The 24,544-nt window shown below is 47.9% G+C and overlaps 1 protein-coding gene across 1 annotated transcript in view; it reads right to left on the bottom strand.

The window, feature by feature from the left end:
* Positions 1–24,544, bottom strand: part of galns (galactosamine (N-acetyl)-6-sulfatase) — a 127,080-nt gene that overhangs the window by 59,155 nt on the left and 43,381 nt on the right. The window contains exons 5-6 of the mRNA XM_087995660.1: positions 19,373–19,516; positions 6,596–6,662 (exon numbers count right to left, since the gene is read on the bottom strand). Coding sequence (XP_087851786.1) covers positions 6,596–6,662; positions 19,373–19,516 — 211 coding nt within the window. The remainder of the gene's footprint in view (positions 1–6,595; positions 6,663–19,372; positions 19,517–24,544) is intronic.

The raw sequence follows: 24,544 nt of genomic DNA, 5'->3' as shown, positions 1-24,544 counted from the left end.
TCCAGCACAGGGACTGACCCTCACACTGCCCTGAGACTCCAGCACAGGGACTGAACCTCACACTGCCCTGAAACTCCAGCACAGGGACTGACCCTCACACTGCCCTGAGACTCCAGCACAGGGACTGAACCTCACACTGCCCTGAGACTCCAGCACAGGGACTGACCCTCACACTGCCCTGAAACTCCAGCACAGGGACTGAACCTCACACTGCCCTGAGACTCCAGCACAGGGACTGACCCTCACACTGCCCTGAGACTCCAGCACAGGGACTGAACCTCACACTGCCCTGAGACTCCAGCACAGGGACTGACCCTCACACTGCCCTGAGACTCCAGCACAGGGACTGACCCTCACACTGCCCTGAGACTCCAGGTACAGGGACTGACCCTCACACTGCCCTGAGACTCCAGCACAGGGACTGACCCTCACACTGCCCTGAGACTCCAGCACAGGGACTGACCCTCACACTGGCCTGAAACTCCAGCACAGGGACTGACCCTCACACTGCCCTGAGACTCCAGCACAGGGACTGACCCTCACACTGGCCTGAGACTCCAGCACAGGGACTGACCCTCACACTGGCCTGAGACTCCACGTACAGGGGCTGACCCTCACACTGCCCTGAGACTCCAGCACAGGGACTGACCCTCACACTGGCCTGAGACTCCATGCACAGGGACTGACCCTCACACTGGCCTGAGACTCCAGCACAGAGACTGACCCTCACACTGCCCTGAGACTCCACGTACAGGGACTGACCCTCACACTGGTCTGAGACTCCAGCACAGGGACTGACCCTCACACTGCCCTGAGACTCCAGCACAGGGACTGACCCTCACACTGGTCTGAGACTCCACGTACAGGGACTGACCCTCACACTGGCCTGAGACTCCAGCACAGGGACTGACCCTCACACTGCCCTGAGACTCCAGCACAGGGACTGACCCTCACACTGGTCTGAGACTCCACGTACAGGGACTGACCCTCACACTGCCCTGAGACTCCAGCACAGGGACTGAACCTCACACTGCCCTGAGACTCCACGTACAGGGACTGACCCTCACACTGCCCTGAGACTCCAGCACAGGGACTGACCCTCACACTGCCCTGAGACTCCAGCACAGGGACTGACCCTCACACTGCCCTGAGACTCCAACACAGGGACTGACCCTCACACTGCCCTGAGACTCCACGTACAGGGACTGACCCTCACACTGCCCTGAGACTCCAGGTACAGGGACTGACCCTCACACTGCCCTGAGACTTCAGCACAGGGACTGAACCTCACACTGCCCTGAGACTCCAGCACAGGGACTGAACCTCACACTGGTCTGAGACTCCAGCACAGGGACTGACCCTCACACTGCCCTGAGACTCCAGCACAGGGACTGACCCTCACACTGCCCTGAGACTCCAGCACAGGGACTGACCCTCACACGGGCCTGAGACTCCATGCACAGGGACTGACCCTCACACTGGCCTGAGACTCCAGCACAGGGACTGACCCTCACACGGGCCTGAGACTCCATGCACAGGGACTGACCCTCACACTGGTCTGAGACTCCAGCACAGGGACTGACCCTCACACGGGCCTGAGACTCCATGCACAGGGACTGACCCTCACACTGGCCTGAGACTCCAGCACAGGGACTGACCCTCACACTGCCCTGAGACTTCAGCACAGGGACTGAACCTCACACTGGTCTGAGACTCCAGCACAGGGACTGACCCTCACACGGGCCTGAGACTCCATGCACAGGGACTGACCCTCACACTGGCCTGAGACTCCAGCACAGGGACTGACCCTCACACTGCCCTGAGACTTCAGCACAGGGACTGAACCTCACACTGGTCTGAGACTCCAGCACAGGGACTGACCCTCACACTGCCCTGAGACTCCAGCACAGGGACTGACCCTCACACTGGTCTGAGACTCCAGCACAGGGACTGACCCTCACACTGCCCTGAGACTCCAGCACAGGGACTGACCCTCACACTGCCCTGAGACTCCAGCACAGGGACTGACCCTCACACTGGTCTGAGACTCCAGCACAGGGACTGACCCTCACACTGCCCTGAGACTCCAGCACAGGGACTGAACCTCACACTGCCCTGAGACTCCAGCACAGGGACTGACCCTCACACTGCCCTGAGACTCCAGCACAGGGACTGACCCTCACACTGCCCTGAGACTCCAGCACAGGGACTGACCCTCACACTGGCCTGAGACTCCAGCACAGGGATAGACCCTCACACTGCACTGAGACTCCAGCACAGGGACTGACCCGCACACTGCCCTGAAACTCCAGCACAGGGACTGACCCTCACACTGGTCTGAGACTCCAACACAGGGACTGACCCTCACACTGGTCTGAGACTCCAGCACAGGGACTGACCCTCACACTGCCCTGAGACTCCAGCACAGTGACAGAACCTCACACTGGTCTGAGACTCCAGCACAGTGACTGACCCTCACACTGCCCTGAGACTCCAGCACAGGGACTGACCCTCACACTGCCCTGAGACTCCAGCACAGGGACTGACCCTCACACTGCCCTGAGACTCCAGCACAGGGACTGAACCTCACACTGGTCTGAGACTCCAGCACAGGGGCTGACCCTCACACTGCCCTGAGACTCCACGTACAGGGACTGACCCTCACACTGCCCTGAGACTGCAACACAGGGACTGACCCTCACACTGCCCTGAGACTCCAGCACAGGGACTGACCCTCACACTGCCCTGAGACTCCAACACAGTGACTGAACCTCACACTGCCCTGAGACTCCAGCACAGGGACTGAACCTCACACTGCCCTGAGACTCCAGCACAGAGACTGACCCTCACACGGGCCTGAAATTCCAGCACAGGGACTGACCCTCACACTGGCCTGAAACTCCAGCACAGGGACTGACCGTCACACTGGTCTGAAACTCCATGTACAGGGACTGACCCGCACACTGGCCTGAAACTCCAGCACAGGGACTGACCCTCACACTGGCCTGAAACTCCATGTACAGGGACTGACCCTCACACTGCCCTGAGACTCCAGCACAGGGACTGATCCTCACACTGGCCTGAGACTCCATGCACAGGGACTGACCCTCACACTGGCCTGAGACTCCATGCACAGGGACTGACCCTCACACTGGCCTGAGACTCCAGCACAGGGACTGACCCTCACACTGCCCTGAGACTCCAGCACAGGGACTGACCCTCACACTGCCCTGAGACTCCAGCACAGGGACTGACCCTCACACTGCCCTGAGACTCCAGCACAGGGACTGACCCTCACACTGCCCTGAGACTCCAACACAGGGACTGACCCTCACACTGCCCTGAGACTCCAGCACAGGGACTGACCCTCACACTGCCCTGAGACTCCAGCACAGGGACTGAACCTCACACTGGCCTGAGACTCCAGCACAGGGATAGACCCTCACACTGCCCTGAGACTCCAGCACAGGGACTGAACCTCACACTGCCCTGAAACTCCAGCACAGGGACTGACCCTCACACTGGCCTGAGACTCCATGTACAGGGACTGACCCTCACACTGGCCTGAGACTCCATGTACAGGGACTGACCCTCACACTGGCCTGAGACTCCAGCACAGGGACTGACCCTCACAATGGCCTGAGACTCCAGCACAGGGACTGACCCTCACACTGGCCTGAGACTCCATGCACAGGGACTGACCCTCACACTGGCCTGAGACTCCATGTACAGGGACTGACCCTCACACTGGCCTGAGACTCCAACACAGGGACTGACCCTCACACTGCCCTGAGACTCCAGCACAGGGACTGACCCTCACACTGCCCTGAGACTCCAGCACAGGGGCTGACCCTCACACTGCCCTGAGACTCCAGCACAGGGACTGACCCTCACACTGCCCTGAAACTCCAGCACAGGGACTGACCCGCACACTGGTCTGAGACTCCACGTACAGGGACTGACCCTCACACTGCCCTGAGACTCCAGCACAGGGGCTGACCCTCACACTGCCCTGAGACTCCAGCACAGGGACTGACCCTCACACTGGCCTGAGACTCCAACACAGGGACTGACCCGCACACTGGTCTGAGCCTCCACGTACAGGGACTGACCCTCACACTGCCCTGAGACTCCAACACAGGGACTGTCCCTCACACTGCCCTGAGACTCCAGCACAGGGACTGACCCTCACACTGCCCTGAGACTCCAGCACAGGGACTGACCCTCACACTGGCCTGAGACTCCAACACAGGGACTGACCCGCACACTGGTCTGAGACTCCACGTACAGGGACTGACCCTCACACTGGCCTGAGACTCCAACACAGGGACTGACCCGCACACTGGTCTGAGACTCCATGTACAGGGGCTGACCCTCACACTGGCCTGAGACTCCATGTACAGGGGCTGACCCTCACACTGGCCTGAGACTCCAACACAGGGACTGACCCGCACACTGGTCTGAGACTCCACGTACAGGGACTGACCCTCACACTGGCCTGAGACTCCAGCACAGGGACTGACCCTCACACTGCCCTGAGACTCCAGCACAGGGACTGACCCTCACACTGGTCTGAGACTCCAGCACAGGGACTGACCCTCACACTGGCCTGAGACTCCACGTACAGGGACTGACCCTCACACTGGTCTGAGACTCCACGTACAGGGACTGACCCTCACACTGGCCTGAGACTCCAGATTTTTCAGCATACCACTTGCTCTCCAATTTAGTTTCTTGTGTTTGGGAAGTGTTTGCTTCTCCTTCAGTTATATTATGAATGAAGACGGGAGAGAACCAATATTAAAATGCCAATCAAAAATGATTTTCTTTTGTATTCACTCATGCCACGTCGGCACTGCTGGCTGGTGAGCACTTACTGCCCATCCCTAATTGCCCTTGAGAAAGAGACATTTGAGCTGCCTTCTTGAATCATTATAGTCCGTGAGCTGTTGGTAGACCCACAATACCATTAGGGAGGGAATTCCAGGATTTTTACCCAGGGACATTTCTGGAAGGAAATAATTTTCCAAGTCAGGATGGTGAGTGGTTTGGAGGGGTACATGCAGGTGCTGGTGTTCCCATGTATCTGCTACCCTTGTCCTTTTAGATTGAATGGTCAGGGGTTTGAAGGTGCTGCCGAAGGAGCCTTGATAAACTTTTGCAGTGCATCTTATGGACAGTACTCCCTGCTGCTACTCAGCATCGGTGGTGGAGGGAGTGGGTGTTTGTGGAAATGGTACCAATCAAGTAGGCTGCTTCATCCTGCATGTGTCAAGCTTCTTGATTGTAGTTGGAGCCGCACCCATCCACTCAATTGGGGAGTATTCCATCACACCCTTGACTTGTGACTTCTAGATTGTGGACAGGTTTTGGGGAGTCAGGAGGGGAGTTAAGCACTGTGTCTAGCCTCTGACCTGCTCTTGTAGCCACTGCATTGATATGGCTATCCCAAATCAGTTTCTGACCAGTGGTAACTCCCAGATTGTGGATAATGGGGAATTCAGTGATGGTAATACAATTGGATGTCAAGGTGTGATGGTTAGATTGTATCTTAATGGAGATAGTCATTGTCTGGTATTTGTGTGTCACAAATGTTACTTGCCACTTGTCAGTCCACACATGGATATTGTCCAGGTCTTGTTACATTTGGATATGGCCCACTTCAGTATTTGAGAAGTCACGATTGGTGATGAACATCGTGTAGTCATCAGTGAACATCCCCACTTCTGACTTTATGATGGATGGAAGGTCACTGATGAAGCAACTGAAGATGGTTGGGCTAGTATTCCTGCAGAAATGTCCTGGAGCTGAGATGAGTGAGCTGCAACAACCACAACCATCTTCCTGTGTGCCAAATATGACTTCAACCATCAGAATATTCTCGATTCTCATTGACTTCAGTTTTGCTCCTCGGTTGAATGCAGCCTTGATGTTGAGGGCTGTCACTCTCACCTCACCTCTGAAATTCAGGCTGTAATGTGGTCAAGAGTTGAGTCACTGTGGTGGGACCCAAACTGGACATCAGTGAGCAGGTTATTGCTGAGCAGGAGAGGCTTGATAGCACTGTTGATGACACCTTCTATCATCCAGTGCCTCCGTACATTTCCTGATATCACATGGAGTGAATTGATTGCCTGCAGACATCTATGATACTGGGGTCAGGAGGAGATTGGACGAGACCAAGATGGATCATCCACTTGATGCTTCTGGCTGAAAATTGTCATGAATGCTTCAGCTTTACCTTTTGATGTGTTGGGCTCTTCCATCATTGAAGAAGGGGATATATGTGGAACAGCCTCATCCAGGGAGTTGTTTAAAAGATAATAAAGAGAAAATTGAGATAAAACTATCCAACTATCCACAAAATAACGTGACAATTTTGTATGGTAAATTTGTACTTTAAACCCAAGGATTTAAGTTCATTCAGAATGTTAATCAGGAGAAAATATTAAGGAATATAGAATGTAAGAGTCATATTGGACTTGAAACATAACTCTGTTTCTCTCTCCACAGACAGTACCAAATCTGCTTGGTTTCTCCAGCATTCTGTGTTTGTTGCAGGGTATTCATAACCACAGTGACATGGCTGCATTACCTGTAAGTATATCTGAGTGAGGTTGGATTCTCCAGTTTTTAAGTTAATCTTAAACTCTTCATAATACCTGCATAAGAACCACAGAAACTGGGTTATCTTCAGTCAAAATAGTTTTTGCATTGAATTCTAACAGTGGACTCTGCACAGACAAGGGGAACACTCTGGGTGTGGGAACTGAGGAGAACAGAATGAATGGTGAATCAAGATTTTTGACAAAGAAGAGAACAAATGGGACAGGACAGAAGACCAAGGTGAAGAGGGTAAGGGGGGGAGAATCAAAGTCGCGATTTCCCAGCCTGAATATAAAACCGGATTGCTCAGCTTTGCAAATTCATTGCAAATGAACATAACCTTGTTATTTATGTCACTTTTAGTGATGTGGGAAGACAGTTAAGGAGAAAGATCATGAAATATTAGATGGGATAAGCATACAAGAAAGAAATTATTATAACGTTTGACATAGAGTCATAGAGATGTACAACACGGAAATAGACACGTCGGTCCAACTCGTCCATGCCAACCAGATATCCCATGCCAACCTAGTCCTACCTTCCAGCACCCGGCCCATATCCCTCCAAATCCTTCCTATTCATATACCCATCCAAATGCCTCTTAAATGTTGCAATTGCACCAGCTTCCACCACTTCCTCTGGCAGCTCATTCCATACACGTACCAGCTTCTGCGTGAAAAGGTTGCCCCTTAAGTCTCTTTTATATCTTTCCTCTCTCACCCTAAACCTATGCCCTCTAGGTCTGGACTCCCCACCCCAGGGAAGAGACTTTGCCTATTTACCCTATCCATGCCCCTCACGATTTTATAAACCTCTATAAAGTCACCCCTCAGCCTTCGACACTCCAGGGAAGACAGCCCCAGCCTGTTCAACCTCTCCCTGTAGCTCAGATCCTCCAACCTTGGCAACATTCTTGGAAATCTTTTCTGAACCTTTACAAGTTTCAAAATTTCCTTCCAAAAGGAAGGAGACCAGAATTGCACACAATATTCCAAAAGTGGCCTAACCAATGTCCTGTAGAGCCGCAACATGACCTTCCAACCCCTGTATTCAATACTCTGACCAATCTTCTGAAGTAGATAAATTACCAATCCAGATGAATTATATGCCAGGTTGTGATAAGTAGCAAGGCAGGAAGTGCAGAAACTCATATTTCAGTCCTGCCTGGTTACAGGAGTGGTACCAGAGGATGGGATGACTACCTTGTACTGTCATTTTAAACAGGATGATGGGATGATCTGCATATTGTATTCGTTCCTTCATCAGACTTGGCCTAATGTTATGAATTGCTTCCTGGAAAATTATGCAGAACAACTTTACACAGAACCATCTTTCTTCCATGACTATGCACTCCTAACCATATCTGAAACCCAGCTCTCACAGGCTCAACATAAATTTCTAACTGGAGAACGATGTTCATATGATATGACAGTGTGCAGGATTATGTTAAGCTTTTGTAAAAGAAGAAGGAGATTTTGAGAAATTCTATAGCATAGTAACTTAACCTCATCTTGAGAACTCACTGCTTGCAGATACTGACACTTACCAAAAGGTGGTAATAGACCCTACTCCACAGCTAGAAAACAGTATCATAGCTGCATTGAAGCTTCATAAATCAGGACACATTAACAAGACAAAACTCCAAAAAATGAAACCTGATGGATTCAACACATCCCTTACATGGATTACCTAATGTACACAAACCAGGATCGCTGCCCTGGTTGAGGCAAAAACAATGAATGTTCAAGGAGTTATGATTTGGAGGTTCTGGTGTTGGACCGGGGTGGATAAAGTTAAAAAATCACACAACACCAGATTATAGTCCAACAGGTTTATTTGGAAGCACTAGCTTTCGGAGCGCTGCTCCTTCATCAAGTGGTTGTGGAGTATAAGATCGTAGGACACAGAATTTATAGCAAAGGTTTATAGTGAGATGTAACTATGTTGGCCTAGATAATGCACTGAAGATGTGAGGTGCCCTGTGTGAGGCTGTCTGTGCCCCATTGTTCAGACTGATTATAATCTAAAAAAGGGATTTACAGAATCTTGCATAGATTTAAGCAGTTGTGAGCAAAATAAAATGTAATTCTCCAATTACAAATTCACCCCACAAACTTATACATGTGTGTGTGTGCATGTGGGTATGTGTGCAGGGGGAATATGAGTGTCTGTGAGAGAGTGTGTGAATGTGAGTGAGAGTGTAAAGGGGTATAAGTCTGTGAGAGGGTGCTTGTGTGAGTGTGGGAGTGTATATATTAGTGTATGAGAGAGCGCTTGTGTATGAGGGAGGATCTGCATGAGTGTATGGATCTGTACGAGCGTGCGTGTGTGTGTGTCTGTGTGTGTGCATGTGAGTGTGTGTACGCAGTGCATTGGGGTCACCTGCAGTGTGACATGAACCCAGGGTCCCGATTGAGGCCATCCTCATGGGTACCGAACTTGGCTATCAGCTTCTGCTCAACCACTTTGTGTTGTTGCCTGTCCCGAAGTCCGCCTTGGAAGATGGTCACCGAAGGTCTGAGGTTGAATGTCCTGTCTGTTGATTGTTGTGCGGTGTCCATTCATCCGCTGCCATAGCGCCTGCTTGGTCTCACCAATGTATCACGCCTCAGGGCATCCTTGCTTGCAGCAGATGAGATAATGTTGGCCAAGTCATTTCAGATGCTGCCTGGCCTGCTGCGCTTTTCCAGCACCACACTTTTCAACTCAAGTCACTTGAATACCTGTCAAGTACATGGTCGGAGGTGTCCCCACGTATTATGGTGGTATCTGTGTCGCCAATCTGACATGTCTTGCCGCGTCTACCGTGAAAAGATTGTATGGTGTTGTCCTGAAAGCCAGGCAGTTTGTTGCAAACAATGATCTGTTGAGGTTTAGTGGTTGTTTAAAGGCGAGCAGTGGAGATGTAGGGAAGGTCTTGGCGAGGTGCTCATCCTCAATGATAATATGTTGCAGGTCATGAAGAACATGGCTTAATTCTTTGGCTCCTGGGAAGTACTGGACAATGAAGGGTACCCTGTCAGTTGCAGCACCTGTCTGTCTCCTGAGGAGGTCATTACGGTTTCTCGCTGTGGCACGTCAGAACTGGCGGTCGATGAGTTAAACATCGTACCCCCTTCCTCTGAGGGCATTCTTGAGTACTTCCAAGTGCCCATCACATTCCTCCCCATCTGAAAAGAGCCTGTGTATGCATAGGGCTTATCCTTGGGGACAGCTGTTTTAATATGTTTCGGGTGGAAGCTGGAGAAGTGTAGCATCAAATTACACAAGCACCCTCTCACAGACGTATATCTTTTACACTCACACACAGACACACTCTCTCACAGACACTCATACGCCTCTGCACTCACGCATACACACACACACACACACTCTCACAGACACTCATACGCCTCTGCACGCGTGCATATACACACACACACACTCTCATATGCCTCTGCACGCACGCATACACACACACACACAGATAAGTTTGTGGGGTGTATTTGTACTTGCAGAATTATATTTAATTTTGCTCAAAAACTGCTCAGATCCATGTAAGATTCTGTAAATCCCTTTTTTTTATTAGAATCAGTCTGAACACTGGGGCACAGACAGCCTCACACAGGGCTGGACCAACATGGTACCTATTGTTAAAGTTCACTTAAGAATGTAACTTTAAGAAATTTCTGGAATTTACATATAAAAGAACTGAAACCAAAATGGTCATTCTAAAAGATGACAGGCTTAACAAACAATCCAGGTCTTTTTCAATATATAATTTCAGTTACATCACACTGTAAACATTTGCTATAAATTCTGTGTCCTACGATCTTATACTCCACAAACAACCTGATGAAGGAGCAGCGCTCCAAAACCTAGTGCTTCCAAATAAACCTGTTGGACTATAACCTGGTGCTCTGTGATTTTTAACTTCAAGGAGTTCGATATGGTTCTTACGGCTAAACAGATTGAAGGGCATAGGGATGAAAGTGGAAACAGGAAATCAGCCATGATAGTACTGAATGGTGGAACAGGCCATGGGCTGAAGGCCTACTCCTGCTTCTATTTTCAATGCTTCTATGTTTCAATGAAAGGATTAAGCACACATATTTTGTAAATTTCAATAAGATTATTGTCTCTCATCCTTCTAAACTCTATCAAGTACAGACCCAGAGTCTTCAATGCTCCTCACATAGCAAGCCCTTCATTCCTGCAATCATTCTTGTGAATCTCCCTGGATCCATTCCAAGACCAACACATTCTTCCTTACATACAGGGCACAAAACTGCTTACGATATTCCAAATGCAGCCTGACAAGAGTGTCATACAGCCTCAGCATCCCTGCCCTTGTATTCTAGCCCTCTTGAAATGAATTCTTACATTGCATCTGCCTTCCTAACTGCCAACTGAACCTGCATATTAACCTCAAGACAATCTTGAAGTAAGACTCCTAACTCTCTTTGTGCTTCCAAAACCTTACCCCATTGACAAAATAATTTACACCTCCATTTTTCCTGCCAAAGCACATGACCTCACACTCTCCCACGTTGCATTCCTTCTGCCACATCTTTGCCCACTCTCCGAGCCTGTCCAAGTCCTTCTGCAATGTTCCCACTTCCTCAATACTACCTGTCCTTCCACCTTTGTGTCATCTGCAAATTTATCAACAATGCCCTAAGTTCCTTCATCCAGATCATTAATATATAACACAAATAGTTGTGATCCTAACACTTACCCCTGCAGAACTCCACTTGGCACAGGCTGCCATCCTGAAAAAGACTTCTTTATCCTTACTCTGCCTTCTGCCAGTCAGCCAATCCCCCATACCTGGTATCAGTCTAGTGAACCTTCTCTAGACTGTCTCCAATGCTATTATATCTCACCTTAGATAAGAGGACCAAAACTGTTCACAGTATTCCAACTGTGGTCTAGATAGTACTTTGAATAGGGAAATTTTGCTGAAGCTATGTGTTTATCCACAACATGCTTTCTTGGACTTTTTAATAAGAGCCCATGGCGTTGGAAGTAGTCTGTTAGCATTGATAGAGGATTGACTAACTAATAGAAGACAGAGAGCTGCGATAGGGGTCATTTTCTGGACATTAACCTGTAACTAGTGGATGCCACTGGGTTTTGTGCTGAGGCCACAATTATTTACAATATATATTTGTGACTTGGATATCAAAAGTGACTAAACTTGCAAATGATGCAAAAGTAGATGGGAATGCAACTGCACTGAGTCTGCTCAGGGATAATGACAGATTAAGTGAGTGGGCAGAAGCTGGTAGATGGAATACAATGTGGGAAAATGTGCGATTATGCATTTTGGGGACTCTTTATTGACTTTCAGCGGGATGTTACTCATGCCCCCTAGACATTAACAGCACAGAGGTAGAACGAGTGGAGAATGTCAAGCTCCTGGGAGTGCTTATCCACAACAAGCTTTCTTGGACTCTTCATGTGGATGCACTGGTTACAAAGGCCCAACAACGTCTCTTCTTCCTCAGGCAGCTGAGAAAATTTGGCATGACGGCGAATACCCTTGCCAACTTTTATAGGTGCGCCTTCAAGAACATTCTGTCTGGATATATCACTACCTGGTATGGCAACTGTACCATTCAAGATCGGAGATGGTTACAGAGAGTGGTGAATTCGGCCTGGACAATCACAAAGGCCAACCACCCATCTATAGAATCTATCTACCAGGCCCACTGTCAAGGAAAGGCTGCCAGCATTCTTAAAGAACCATCCCACCCTGGCAATGTTTTTCTACAACCTCGACCATCGGGTAGAAGGTACAGAAGCCTGAACACACACACCAGCCGGATTCGCAACAGTTTCTACCCTACTATGTTAGAATACTGAATGGACTCATAAACTCTTAACATTCGCCCGTACCTGTGTTTTGGTTTTTGCTGCTGTTTTCCTATTATTTACTTATCTATGCTACTTAACTCTGGGATCTGCCTGTATTGCTTGCAAGTCAAAGCTTTTCACTGTGCCTTGGTTCACGTTACAATTCGATTGCCTAACACATTTTCTCTAGTGATAGTTATTGTATTTATTACGTCGCTTCCTTTTGCCTTTTGATTATTTAGTAAGTTTGGAATGATATTAGAGTTTTCTACTGTGAAGACAAATGCAAAATATTTATTTAATTGCTCTGCCGTTTCCTGGTTCCCCATTATTATTTCCCCAGCCTCATTCTCTAAGAGGCTTATATTCACTTTAACTTCTGACTTATTTATTATATATTTCAATAAAGCGCTTGCTGTCTGTTCTGATATCACTTGCAAAATTACCCTCAAACTTTATTTTCTCCCTCTTAATTTTGTTTTAGTCATCTTTTGTTGATTTCTAAAACTATCCCAATCCTCTATCTTACCAGAGCAGAAAGGATTTCTTCATCTGCCCTCTCTTTCCACCACTGTAAATGTATGCTCCTTAGTCACTGAGTATCTCAGGTACATAGCTCCTTCCCATCCACACTGTGCAGGCGCCTTCCAAATATGTATACCCCAATCAAATCTTTCCTTGGCCTCCAATATACCAAGAAGGAGTGAAGGACTGCTGGGAAGGTGACTATAACAGTTTAAAAAACTTATGTCAGGCGTTGTGGCCTCCATTTGCCGAGAGGTGCGAGGGAGGAGTGAAGGACCGCTGGGAAGGTTGAGTATAAAACATTTTTTTAGAAAAACAATAGCGAGGAGAGAGGGCAGAGAGAAACGAGTGCTGCTGGGAAGTTTTTAAGTGGGTGAGATCTACAGGGCAGTGGTCACTCCTCAGACACAGGGTAAGGACAGCTGGGTTACAGTCTGGGGGAAGAAAGGGAACCGACGGTCAGAGCAGAGATCCCCTGTGGCTGTTCCCCTCAGCAATAAGTATACCGTTTTGGATACTGCTGGTGAGGACAGCCTACCAGAGGAAAGCCGCAGTTGTCAGGTCTCTGGCACTGAGGCTTAGAAGGGAAGGGGGGAGAATAGAAAAGTGTTTGTGGTAGGGGATTCAATAGTTAGTTGGATTGACAGGAGATTTTGTAGTCAGGAACGGGACTCCCAGAAGGTATGTTGCCTCCCCGGTGCCAGAGTTCGGGATGTCAGAATTCTGAATTACAGAATTATGAAGGGGGAGGGTGAGCAGCCAGAAATCGTCGCACATATTGGCACCAATGATATAGCCAGGAAAGGGATTGAGGATCTGAAAAGTGACTACAGAGAGCTAGGTTGGAAGCTGAAGAGGAGGATGAGTAGAGTGGCGATCTCAGGTTTGCTACTGGTGCCACGAGATAGTGAGATGAGGAACAGTCAGCGAATGCAGCTTAACATGTGGCTGTGAGGCTGGTGCAGAAGGGTGGGTGTCAGATACCTAGACCATTGGGATACCTTCTGCGGAAGGTGGGACCTGTACATGAAGGACGGGTTGCACCTGAACTGGAGGGGCACAAATATCCTGAGTGGGAGATTTGCTCGTGTGATTCAGGTGGGTTTAAACTAGTTTGGCAGGGGTGTTGCAATCAGAGCCACAGACCTCATAGGGTGCAGTTGCAGACGGGGCAGTGACAGGATGTAGTGAATCTATCGGGAAGGTTTCTCATGCGATGAAGCAAAGGGATCGGTTAAAGTGTGTCTGCCTTAACGCAAGGAGTGTCAGAAATAAAAGTGACAAACGTAGAGCATGGATCAGTACTTGTGGCTACGATGTTGCGGCCATAATGGAGATGTGGTTTTCACAGGGCCTCAAATAGCTGCTTCATGTTCCAGGGTTTAGAATATTTAAAAAGAACAGGGAGGGTGGAAAAAGAGGAGGGGGTGCAGTGTTGCTTACCAAGGAGTGCATCACAGCTACAGAAACGAAGGTTGTTGAGGAAGGTTTGTCTACTGAGTCAGTATGGGTGCAAGTTGGGAACAGCCACCTCATTGGGGGTTTTCTACAGACCCCCTAATAGCAGTAGAGAGATTGAAGAACTCGTAGGCGGTCATATTCTGGAAAAATGCAGATGTAGCAGGGTTGTTGTTATGGGTGATTTCAACTTTCCCAATATCGACTGGGACCTCCGAAGTGCAGATGGTTTGGATAGAGCCGTTTCTGTCAAGTGTGTTCAGGAGGGTTTCCTTACTCAGTATGTAGACAGACCGACGAGGGGAGAGGCCATTTTGAATTTGGTGCTTGGCAATGAGCCAGGACAGGTGTCAGATCTCGCGGTGGGAGAACACCTTGGTGACAGTGATCACAACTGCCTCACATTTACCATAGCCTTGGAGAGGAAAAGGTGCAGTTACCGAGGGAAGATATTTAATTGGGGAAAAGGAAATTATGATGCTATCAGACAGGAGTTTGGAAGTACAGACTGGGAGCAATTGTTCCACAGAAAGGGCACAACAGACATGTGGAGACTGCTTAAGGAGCAGTTGTTGTGAGTGATGCACGAATTTGTTCCTCTGAGACAGGTAAGAAGGGGTAAGAAGCTATGACAAAGGGTCAGTTAGACTCGAAACGTCAGCTCTTTTCTCTCCTCACAGATGCTGCCAGACCTGCTGAGATTTTCCAGCATTTTCTCTTTTGGTTTCAGATTCCAGCATCCGCAGTAATTTGCTTTTATCCAGTAAGATTAAGGAACCTTGGATGATGAGAACAGAGGAGCTTCTTGTCAAAAGGAAGGTGGCGGTTTACGTAAGGTGGAGGTAGCAAGGATCTAGCACAGCTTTACAGAATTACAGGCTTACTCGAAAGGAGCTCAGAAATGGGCTGAGGAGAGCCAGGAGGGGGCAAGAAAAAGGTTTGGCAAGAAGGATTAGGGAGAACCCAAAGACATTTTACTCATACGTGAGGAATAAGAGAACGATCAAGGAGAAGGTAGGGCCGAACAGGGAGAGCATAGCGAACTTGTGGATGGAGTCTGAGCAGATAGGGGAAGCCCTAAATGAGTTTTTTGCTTCGGTTTTCACCAAGGAAAGGGACCTTGCTGTGAATGAGAACTTAGAGGAGCTGGGAAACAGACTTGACCAGATCAATATTGATGAAGTTGATGTGTTGGAAATTTTGGAAAACATTAAGATTGCTAAGTCCCCAGGGCCAGACCAGATTTATCCTAGGCTGCTCCGGGAAGCGAGAAAGGAGGTTGCTAAGCCGCTGATGAAGATCTTTGCCTCCTCCCTCTCCACGGGAGTTGTACTGGAGGACTGGAAGGAGGAGAATGTTGTTCCTCTTTTCAAGAAGGGTAATAGGGAAATCCCTGGCAATGACAGACCAGTAAGTCTTAAGTCTGTGGTCAGCAAAGTTTTGGAAAGAATTCTGAGGGATAGGATTTATGACTATTTGGCAATGCATAACGTGATTAAAGGCAGTCAGCATGGCTTTGTGAGGGGCAGGTCATGCCTCACAAATCTTATTGAGTTCTTTGAGGAGGTGACAAGACAGGTCGACGAAGGTCAAGCAGTGGATGTGGTGTATATGAATTTCAGCAAGGCATTTGATAAGGTTCCCCATGGTAGGCTCATTCATAAAGTCAGGAAATATGGGATACAGGGAGATTTGGCTGTCTGGATTCAGAATTGGTTGGCTGACAGAAGACAGAGAGTGCTTGCAGATGGAAAGTATTCTGTCTGGAGGTCAGTGTTGAGTGGGGTCCCGCAGGGCTCTGTTCTTGAGCCTCTGCTCTTTGTTGTCTTTATAAATGACTTGGATGAGGAGGTTGATGGGTGGGTTAGTAAATTTGCCGATGACACAAAGGTTGGAGGTGCCGTTGATAGAATCGAAGGCTATTGCAGGCTGCAGTGTGACGTAGACAGGATGCAGAGCTGGGCTGAGAAATGGCAGATGGAGTTCAACCTGGATAAATGCGAAATGATGCATTTTGGAAGGTCGAACTCAAATGCTGAATATAGGATTAAAGACAGGATTCTTGGCAGTGTAGAGGAACAGAGGGATCCTGGTATGCAAGTACATAGATCCTTCAAAGTTGCCACCCTAATGGATAGGGTTGTTAAGAAAGCAAATGGCATTTTGGCTTTCATTAACAGGAGGATCGAGTTTAAGAGCCGCGAGGTTTTGCTGCAGCTCTACAAAACCCTGGTGAGACCACACTCGGAATATTGTGTCCAGTTCTGGTCGCCCTACTGTAGGAAAGATACAGAGGCTTTGGAGAGGATACAAAGAAGGTTTACCAGGATGCTGCTTGGACTGGAGGGCTTGCCTTATGAAGAGAGGTTGAATAAGCTCAGACTTTTCTCTCTGGAGAGAAGGAGAAAGAGAGGTGATCTGTTCGAAGTTTACAAGATAATGAGAGGAATGGACAGGGTCAATAGCCAGAGACTTTTCCCCAGGGCAGGGTGGACTGGTACGAGAGGTCATAGTTTTAAGATATTAGGAGAAAGGTATAAATGGGACATCAGAGGAAGGTTCTTTACGCAGAGAGTTGTGAATGCATGGAATGTGTTGCCAGCGGTGGTGGTGGAAGCAGAGTCATTCGGGACATTTAAGCGACTGCTGGACATGCACATCGATAGCAGTGAGATGAGGGATGCGTAGGTTAAGTTATTTTATCTTACATTAGGATTAATCCTCGGCACAACATCGTGGGCCAAAGGGCCTGTTCTGTGCTGTACTTTTCTATTTTCTATGGAAACAACACCAGCCTATCCTACTTTCGTTGTTGCATGTTTCTAGCAACCTCCTCATAAATCTCGGCACCCTGTCCAGTTTGACTACATCCTTTCTGTGATGAAGTGACCAGAACTGAACATAATGTTTAACTTATGGTCTAACTGATGATGTTTACCTTTCCCAGCATGACCTTTTTGCTCTCAATTTCTATACCTCGACTTATTTCCAGAAGGCTTTGACCAGGTACTGCACAGTATCTGCTAAATAAGGTAAGAGACCCCAGCTATTAGGGGCACGGACAGGGGATTAGCTGACTGCCAGAACGCAGTGAGTAAGGATAAAGGAGTCTTTTTCAGGATGAACATTCCTGATGAAGGGCTTAAAGCCCGAGAAGTCGACTCTCCTTCTCCTCGGATGCTGCCTGATCTGCTGTGCTTTTCTAGTGCCGCATTTTCAGACTCTGACTGTCCAGCATCTGCAGTCCTCACTTTTTCCTAGGTTAGATCTGTGCTTAATGAAATTTGGAAGAAGGTGAGGTGCCCTATTAAAACATGCAAGATTCCTAGGGGAAAGTGAGGACTGCAGATGTTGGAGATCAGAGCTGAAAAATGTGTTGCTGGAAAAGCGCAGCAGGAAAGGCAGCATCAAAAGAGCAGGAGAATCCTCGGGGACTTAACATGGTAAATGTACAAAGGATATTTCCCTTTTGGGAGGATCTAGAACCAGACAGCATGATCTCAGAATAAGAGGTCATCTAGATAGGACAGAGGAGGAGTTTCTTCTCTCAGAGGATAGTGAACCTCTGCAATTCTTTACCACAGAGGGCTGTCAAGGTTGTTAACTATATTCAAAGTTAAAAATCACACAATACCAGGTTATAGTCCAACAGGTTTATTTGGAAGTACTAGCTTTCGGAGCGCTGCTCCTTTGTCAGGTTAACCTGTTGGACTATAACCTGGTGTTGTGTGATTTTTAACTTTGTCCATCCCAGTCCAACATTGGCACCTCCACATCACAATATAAAACATTGAGGTGGATAGGTTTTTAATGAGTAAGGGAACCAAAAGTTACATGAGAAAGGCTAGATAGTGGAGTTGAGGATTATTAGATCAGCCATGATCTCATTGAATGATGGAGCAGATTCATCGGTGTAACCTGTGCTTCTTTGTTTTACAGATTATAGCTTCTGTTCCTAGACTCTCCCACAAGGCCACAAAATAGGAAAAATGAAATAAACAACAATATTAGCAAAGAATAAAGACCAACAATGAGCAACATTTAAAAATTGTTCAAAACTGTACTCTTAGGAAAGAGATGAAAAACTAGAGACTACATGGATAAATAACAATAAAAGGGGCATAATTTTCCCCTACCTGTAGATGGTGCAAAATGAAAATAATAGGTGAGTTGGTACAGGGGAGATAATCATCCCCTTCTCATTACTTCACTAATTAAGATGGAGGAAAAATGTTGGATGGATACATTCTTTAGATTTTCTTTCAACCTATTCAGCGATGTTATAGCACACCTCTGGAGCAGATGCAAATTTAACCCGGCCTCCTGGCTCAGGTGTAAGAAAGCTACCACTGCACAAGAGATGGGTGATTAACCTACTCTCAGGAAGCAGACTGCTTATTTAAATCTTACTATATCGCTTAGTGCCTCTCATGTTAGCCTGCCTTCCAAGTTCAACCTTTGCCAGCAGGCTTCCAGGGCTTCAGAAAACACAGCACCAAAAGGGAGACAAGGTCTGTTTTGAGGAAATGGTCTTCGCAGCATTGCTCGTCAGGTTGGGAAAAAAAAGTTTGCTTTCCTCCGGTTCATTATTCTCCCTTTGCTCTCTTTGGAACCCCCAAATCATAAAGCATTCACATGGAAAAATCAATGGCCACCTTCGCCAAGATCAAGGTTTCCTACTTCCCTCACCCCACCACACATCTGTCACATAGCTACAAGGGAAGTCAAACCTGTTAATTAGGCAGTCAGCTCTCAATATCTGTGTAAATTAAAATGTACTCTGTGAAATCAAAACTTTTCTCTCTGCATTCACAAAACCCACCCCATATTATTCTCTTCTATACTTTGTCAGAATACATATTCCCACTCCCTATCCTATGCGAGTAATACCCACCAAGCCTCCACCACTTTTGCTCTCTCTCCTTCTGCTTTTTCTGTGCTTTACCTGCCAACCATCTCTGAGTTGTTGTAGACAGGAATATTGGGTTTGTCCTTGTTGTTGTATGGTCCAAAGTGACAGTTTGGAGCTCCAAACCATTCGTCAAAGCCATGTTTCATGGGATGGAAGTGGGCTTGATGTCCCAAGTGCCTGTGGGAGAAAGAAAGGAAGATTTAGATTACAAAAAATTGTAATTTGAAACACTAATCTGAGGGAGTGTGTCCCACATGGATAAATTACAAATTCTGACAAGATACAGAATAATTAAAATAACACTTGCTGCTAGGCAGACTATTTGTTCATAGTTAGGGGAGAGGTGGTGAACTAGTGATAATGTCACTGGACTAGTAATCCAGAACCGCAGGCTAATGTTATGGGGAAATGGGTTCAAATCCCACCAAGACAAATAGTGAAACTTGAATTCAATAAAAATTTGAAATAAAAGCTAGCTTAATGGCAATGACGTAACCATTATCAATTGTCAGAAAACCCAACATGCTACCCAAAGCCTTTGAAGGAAGAAAATCTATGCTCCGTACCTGTCTGGCCAAAAACGGACTCCAGACTCCCAGAAGTGTGGTAGACGCTTAATTGCTCATAGGCTATATTCCCTCTAATATTTCCCACTACTGCTTGGATATCTGAAGTGGAGGTGCCAGTGTTGCCCTTTAGATATTTGAAGTCCATGTACAATAGTGGTTTCCGGAACCAGACATCAATGCATCTGGATACCAACTGACATGCATTGCCGGGGGTGGGGGGTGGGGTGGTGGGGTTAGTTTGCTCAGTTTGCTCACTAGCTAGAGCAGCAATTATTATCCAACATAATTGCTGAGAGTGCATTGTTTCCTCTAACCACTATTGTACATGGTCGAACTAGTCCATGCCAAAAATAATCCCAAACTAAACTAGTCCCACCTGCCTCCTCCTGGCCCATATTGCTCCGAACCTTTCCTATTCATGTATCCATCCAAATTCTTTCAAATGTTGTAATTATACCCGCACCCACCACTTCCTCAAAAGTTCATTCCACACGCAAAACACCCTCTGCGCAAAAAAAGGTTGTGTTTTTCTTTTTTTTAAATCTCTCGCCTTTCACCTTACAAATGTGCCTACTGGTCCTGAAATTCCCCATCTTGGGGAAAAGACAATTACCAACAGCTCTATCAATACCTCTCATTATTTTATAAACTTCTATCGGGTCACCTCTCAACCTCCTATGCTGCAGGAAAAAAGTCCCAGCTTTTCTTTATAACTCAAACCTTCCACTCCCAGCAACATCCTGATAAATCTCTTCTAAACCCTCTCCAACTTGCTAATATCCTTTCTATAACCACTCGACCAGAGCTGGACACAGTACTCCAGAACAGGCCTCACCGATGCCCTATACAACCTCAACATAGTGTCCCAACTCCTATACTGAAAAGACTGAGCAATGAAAGCAAGCATGCCAAATGCTTTTTTAACCATCCTGTCTAAATATGATGCAAACTTTAAAGAATTATGTACCTGCACCCTTAAGACCCTCTGTTCTACAACATAACCCAAGGCCCTACCATTAATTGTATAAGCCCGACCCTTGTTAGTTGTACCAAAATGCAAGACCTCTCATTTATGCAGATTGAACTCCATCTGCCATTTTTCAGCAAATTAATCCATTTAGGTTAGATTAGATCAGATTCCCTACAGTGTGGAAACAGGCCCTTCAGCCCAACAAATAGTCCATCTTCCGCAGCTATACTGGCACCACTCCCCACCTTTTCCTCCGCTACATCGATGACTGTATCGGCGCTGCCTCGTGCTCCCACGAGGAGGTTGAACAGTTCATTCACTTTACCAACACCTTCCACCCCAACCTCAAATTCACCTGGACCGTCTCAGACTCTTCCCTCCCCTTCCTCGACCTTTCCATTTCTATCTCGGGTGACCGAATCGACACGGACATTTACTATAAACCGACCGACTGCCACAGCTACTTAGACTACACCTCCTCCCACCCTGCCCCCTGTAAAAACGCCATCCCATATTCCCAATTCCTTCGTCTCCGCCGCATCTGCTCCCAGGAGGACCAGTTCCAAAACTGTACAACCCAGATGGCCTCCTTCTTCAAGGACCGCAATTTCCCGCCAGACGTAGTCGACGATGCCCTCCACCGAATCTCTTCCACTTCCCGTTCCTCCGCCCTTGAGCCCCGCCCCTCCAACCACCACCAGGACAGAACCCCACTGGTCCTCACCTACCACCCCACCAACCTCCATGTACAACGTATCATCCGCCGTCATTTCCGCCACCTCCAAACGGACCCCACCACCAGGGATATATTTCCCTCCCCTCCCCTATCAGCGTTCCAAAAAGACCACTCCCTCCGTGACTCCCTCGTCAGGTCCACACTCCCCACCAACCCAACCTCCACTCCCGGCACCTTCCCCTGCAACCGCAAGAAATGCAAAACACCTCCCCCCTTACTTCCCTCCAAGGCCCCAAGGGACACTTCCATATCCACCACAAATTCACCTGCACCTCCACACACATCATCTATTGCATCCGCTGCACCCAATGTAGCCTCCTCTATATTGGGGAGACAGGCCGCCTACTTGCGGAACGTTTCAGAGAACACCTCTGGGACACCCGGACCAACCAACCCAACCATCCCGTAGCCCAACACTTTAACTCCCCCTCCCACTCCACCAAGGACATGCAGGTCCTTGGACTCCTTCTTCGCCAGACCATGGCAACATGACGGTTGGAGGAAGTGCGCCTCATCTGCTGCCTGGGAACCCTCCAACCACAAGGGATGAACTCAGATTTCTCCAGTTTCCTCATTTCCCCTCCCCCCACCTTGTCTCAGTCAAATCCCTCGAACTCAGCACCGCCTTCCTAACCTGCAATCTTCTTCCTGACCTCTCCACCCCACCCCACTCCGGCCTATCACCCTCACCTTGACCTCCCTCCACCTATCGCATTTCCAACGCCCCTCCCCCAAGTCCCTCCTCCCTACCTTTTATCTTAGCCTGCTGGACACACTTTCCTCATTCCTGAAGAAGGGCTTATGCCCAAAACGTCGATTCTCCTGTTCCTTGGATGCTGCCTGACCTGCTCCGCTTTTCCAGCAACACATTTTCAGCTCTGATCTCCAGCATCTGCAGTCCTCACTTTCTCCTCTTCGGCCCAACAAGTCCACTCCGACCCTCCAAAGAGTAACACACCCAGACCCATTTTCCTCTGACTAATGCACCTAACACTATGGGCAATTTAGCATGGCCAATGCACCTGATCTGCACATCTTTGGACTGTGGGAGGAAACTGGAGCACCCGGAGGAAACCCACGCAGACACGGGGAGAATGTGCAAACTCCACACAGACAGTTGCCCGTGACCAGAATCGAACCTGGGTCCCTGCATTTGATCAAGATCCCTTTGTAATCTTGGAAAACCTTCTTCACTGTCTACTATGCCACCAATTTTGGTGCTGTCCGTAAACTTACTAACCATGCCATCTATATTCTCATTCAATTCATTTATATAAATGACAAACATAACAGGACCCAGAACTGCAGGCTGCAGGGATGGTGCAGGAGGGAGGGTTTCAGGTATATGGATAATTGGGGCTCATTCTGGGGAAGGTGGGACCTCTACAAGCAGGATGGTCTTCACTTGAACCACAGGGGTCCTAAGATGCTGGGTGAGAAATTTGCTAGCGCTATTCGGGTGGGTTTAAACTAGCTCAGAAGGGAGATTGGAACTTGTGGTGCAGTTCCAGTGCACAGGACGATGAGAGTAGGGAGGACACGGAGAAGATTTCACAGTAACAGGAATGTAAGGGCAGACAGCAAGCTGGTTTGAAGTGTGTCTACTTCAATTCCAGGAGTATCTGGAATAAGGTTGGTGAGCTTGCACCATGAATAGACAATAGGTGCAGGAGTAGGCCATTCTGCCCTTCGAGCCTGCACCACCATTCAATACGATCATGGCTGATCATTCCTAATCAGTATCCTGTTCCTGCCTTATCTCCACAACCCTTGATCCACAATCCTTGAGAGCTCTATCCAACTCTTTCTTAAATGAATCCAGAGACTGGGCCTCCACTGCCCTCTGGGGCACAGCATTCCACACAGCCACCACTCTCTGGGTGAAGAAGTTTCTCCTCATCTCTGAACTAAATGGTCTACCCCATAGTTTTAAGCTGCGTCCTCTGGTTCGGCACTCACCCATCAGTGGAAACATGTTTCCTGCCTCCAGCGTGTCCAATCCTTTAATAATCTTAAATGTCTCAATCAGATCCCCTCTCAGTCTTCTAAACTCAAGGGTATACAAGCCCAGTCGCTCCAGTCTTTCAGCATAAGGTAGTCCCGCCATTCCAGGAATAGGTACCTGAGACTTCGATGCTATGGCAGAGGCATGGATAGAGCAGGGATGTTGCAGGTTCCAGGGTTTAGATCTTTCATTAAGATCAGGGAAAGCAGTAAAAGAGATGGAGGTGTGACTTTGTTAGTCAAGAACAGTGCCACAGTGGCTGAAAGAACTTTTGATGAAGACTCGTCTATTGAGGTGGTATGGGCTGAGGTTAGAAACAGGAGAGGAGAGGTCACACTGCTTGGAGTTTTTTTTATAGGCCTCTGCACAGTTCCAGAGATGTGCAGGAGAGGATTGGCAAAACGATTCTGGGTAGGAGTGAAAGGAAAGGGTGGTCATTATGGGGGATTTTAACTTCTCCAACATTGACTCGAAATGCTATAACTCTAGTATGTTGGATGGATCAGCTTTTGTCCAATGTGTGCAGGAGGGTTTCCTGACACAGTATGTCGAAGGGCTGACAAGAGGGGAGGCCACACTCGATCTAGTGCTTGGTAATGAACCAGACCAGGTGTTTGATTTAGTGGTAGGTGAGCACCTTGGAGGGAGTGACCATAATTCAGTTTTGTTTAGTTTATCGATGGAAAGGGATAGGTACATGCCACAGGGCAAGAGTTATAGATGGGAGAAGTGCAATTATAATGTGATTAGGCAAGACTTAGGAGTCATAGAATGAGGTAGCAAAATGCAGGGGATGGGAACAATCGAAATGTGGAGCTGGTTTAAGGAACAGACATTGTGTGTCCTTGATAGGTATGTCCCTGTCAGACAGGGAGGAAGTGATAAGGTAAGGGAACCATGGTTTATGAAAGAAATTGTAACTCTT

The sequence above is a fragment of the Chiloscyllium plagiosum genome, unplaced genomic scaffold, assembly GCF_037043375.1.
Source record: "Chiloscyllium plagiosum isolate Xiang-an unplaced genomic scaffold, Cpla_swu_hap1 HiC_scaffold_17, whole genome shotgun sequence".
Classification (NCBI taxonomy): Eukaryota; Metazoa; Chordata; class Chondrichthyes; order Orectolobiformes; family Hemiscylliidae; genus Chiloscyllium; species Chiloscyllium plagiosum.
Note: the sequence above shows the minus strand (reverse complement) of the source record. Positions and strands in the feature narration are given on the sequence as shown.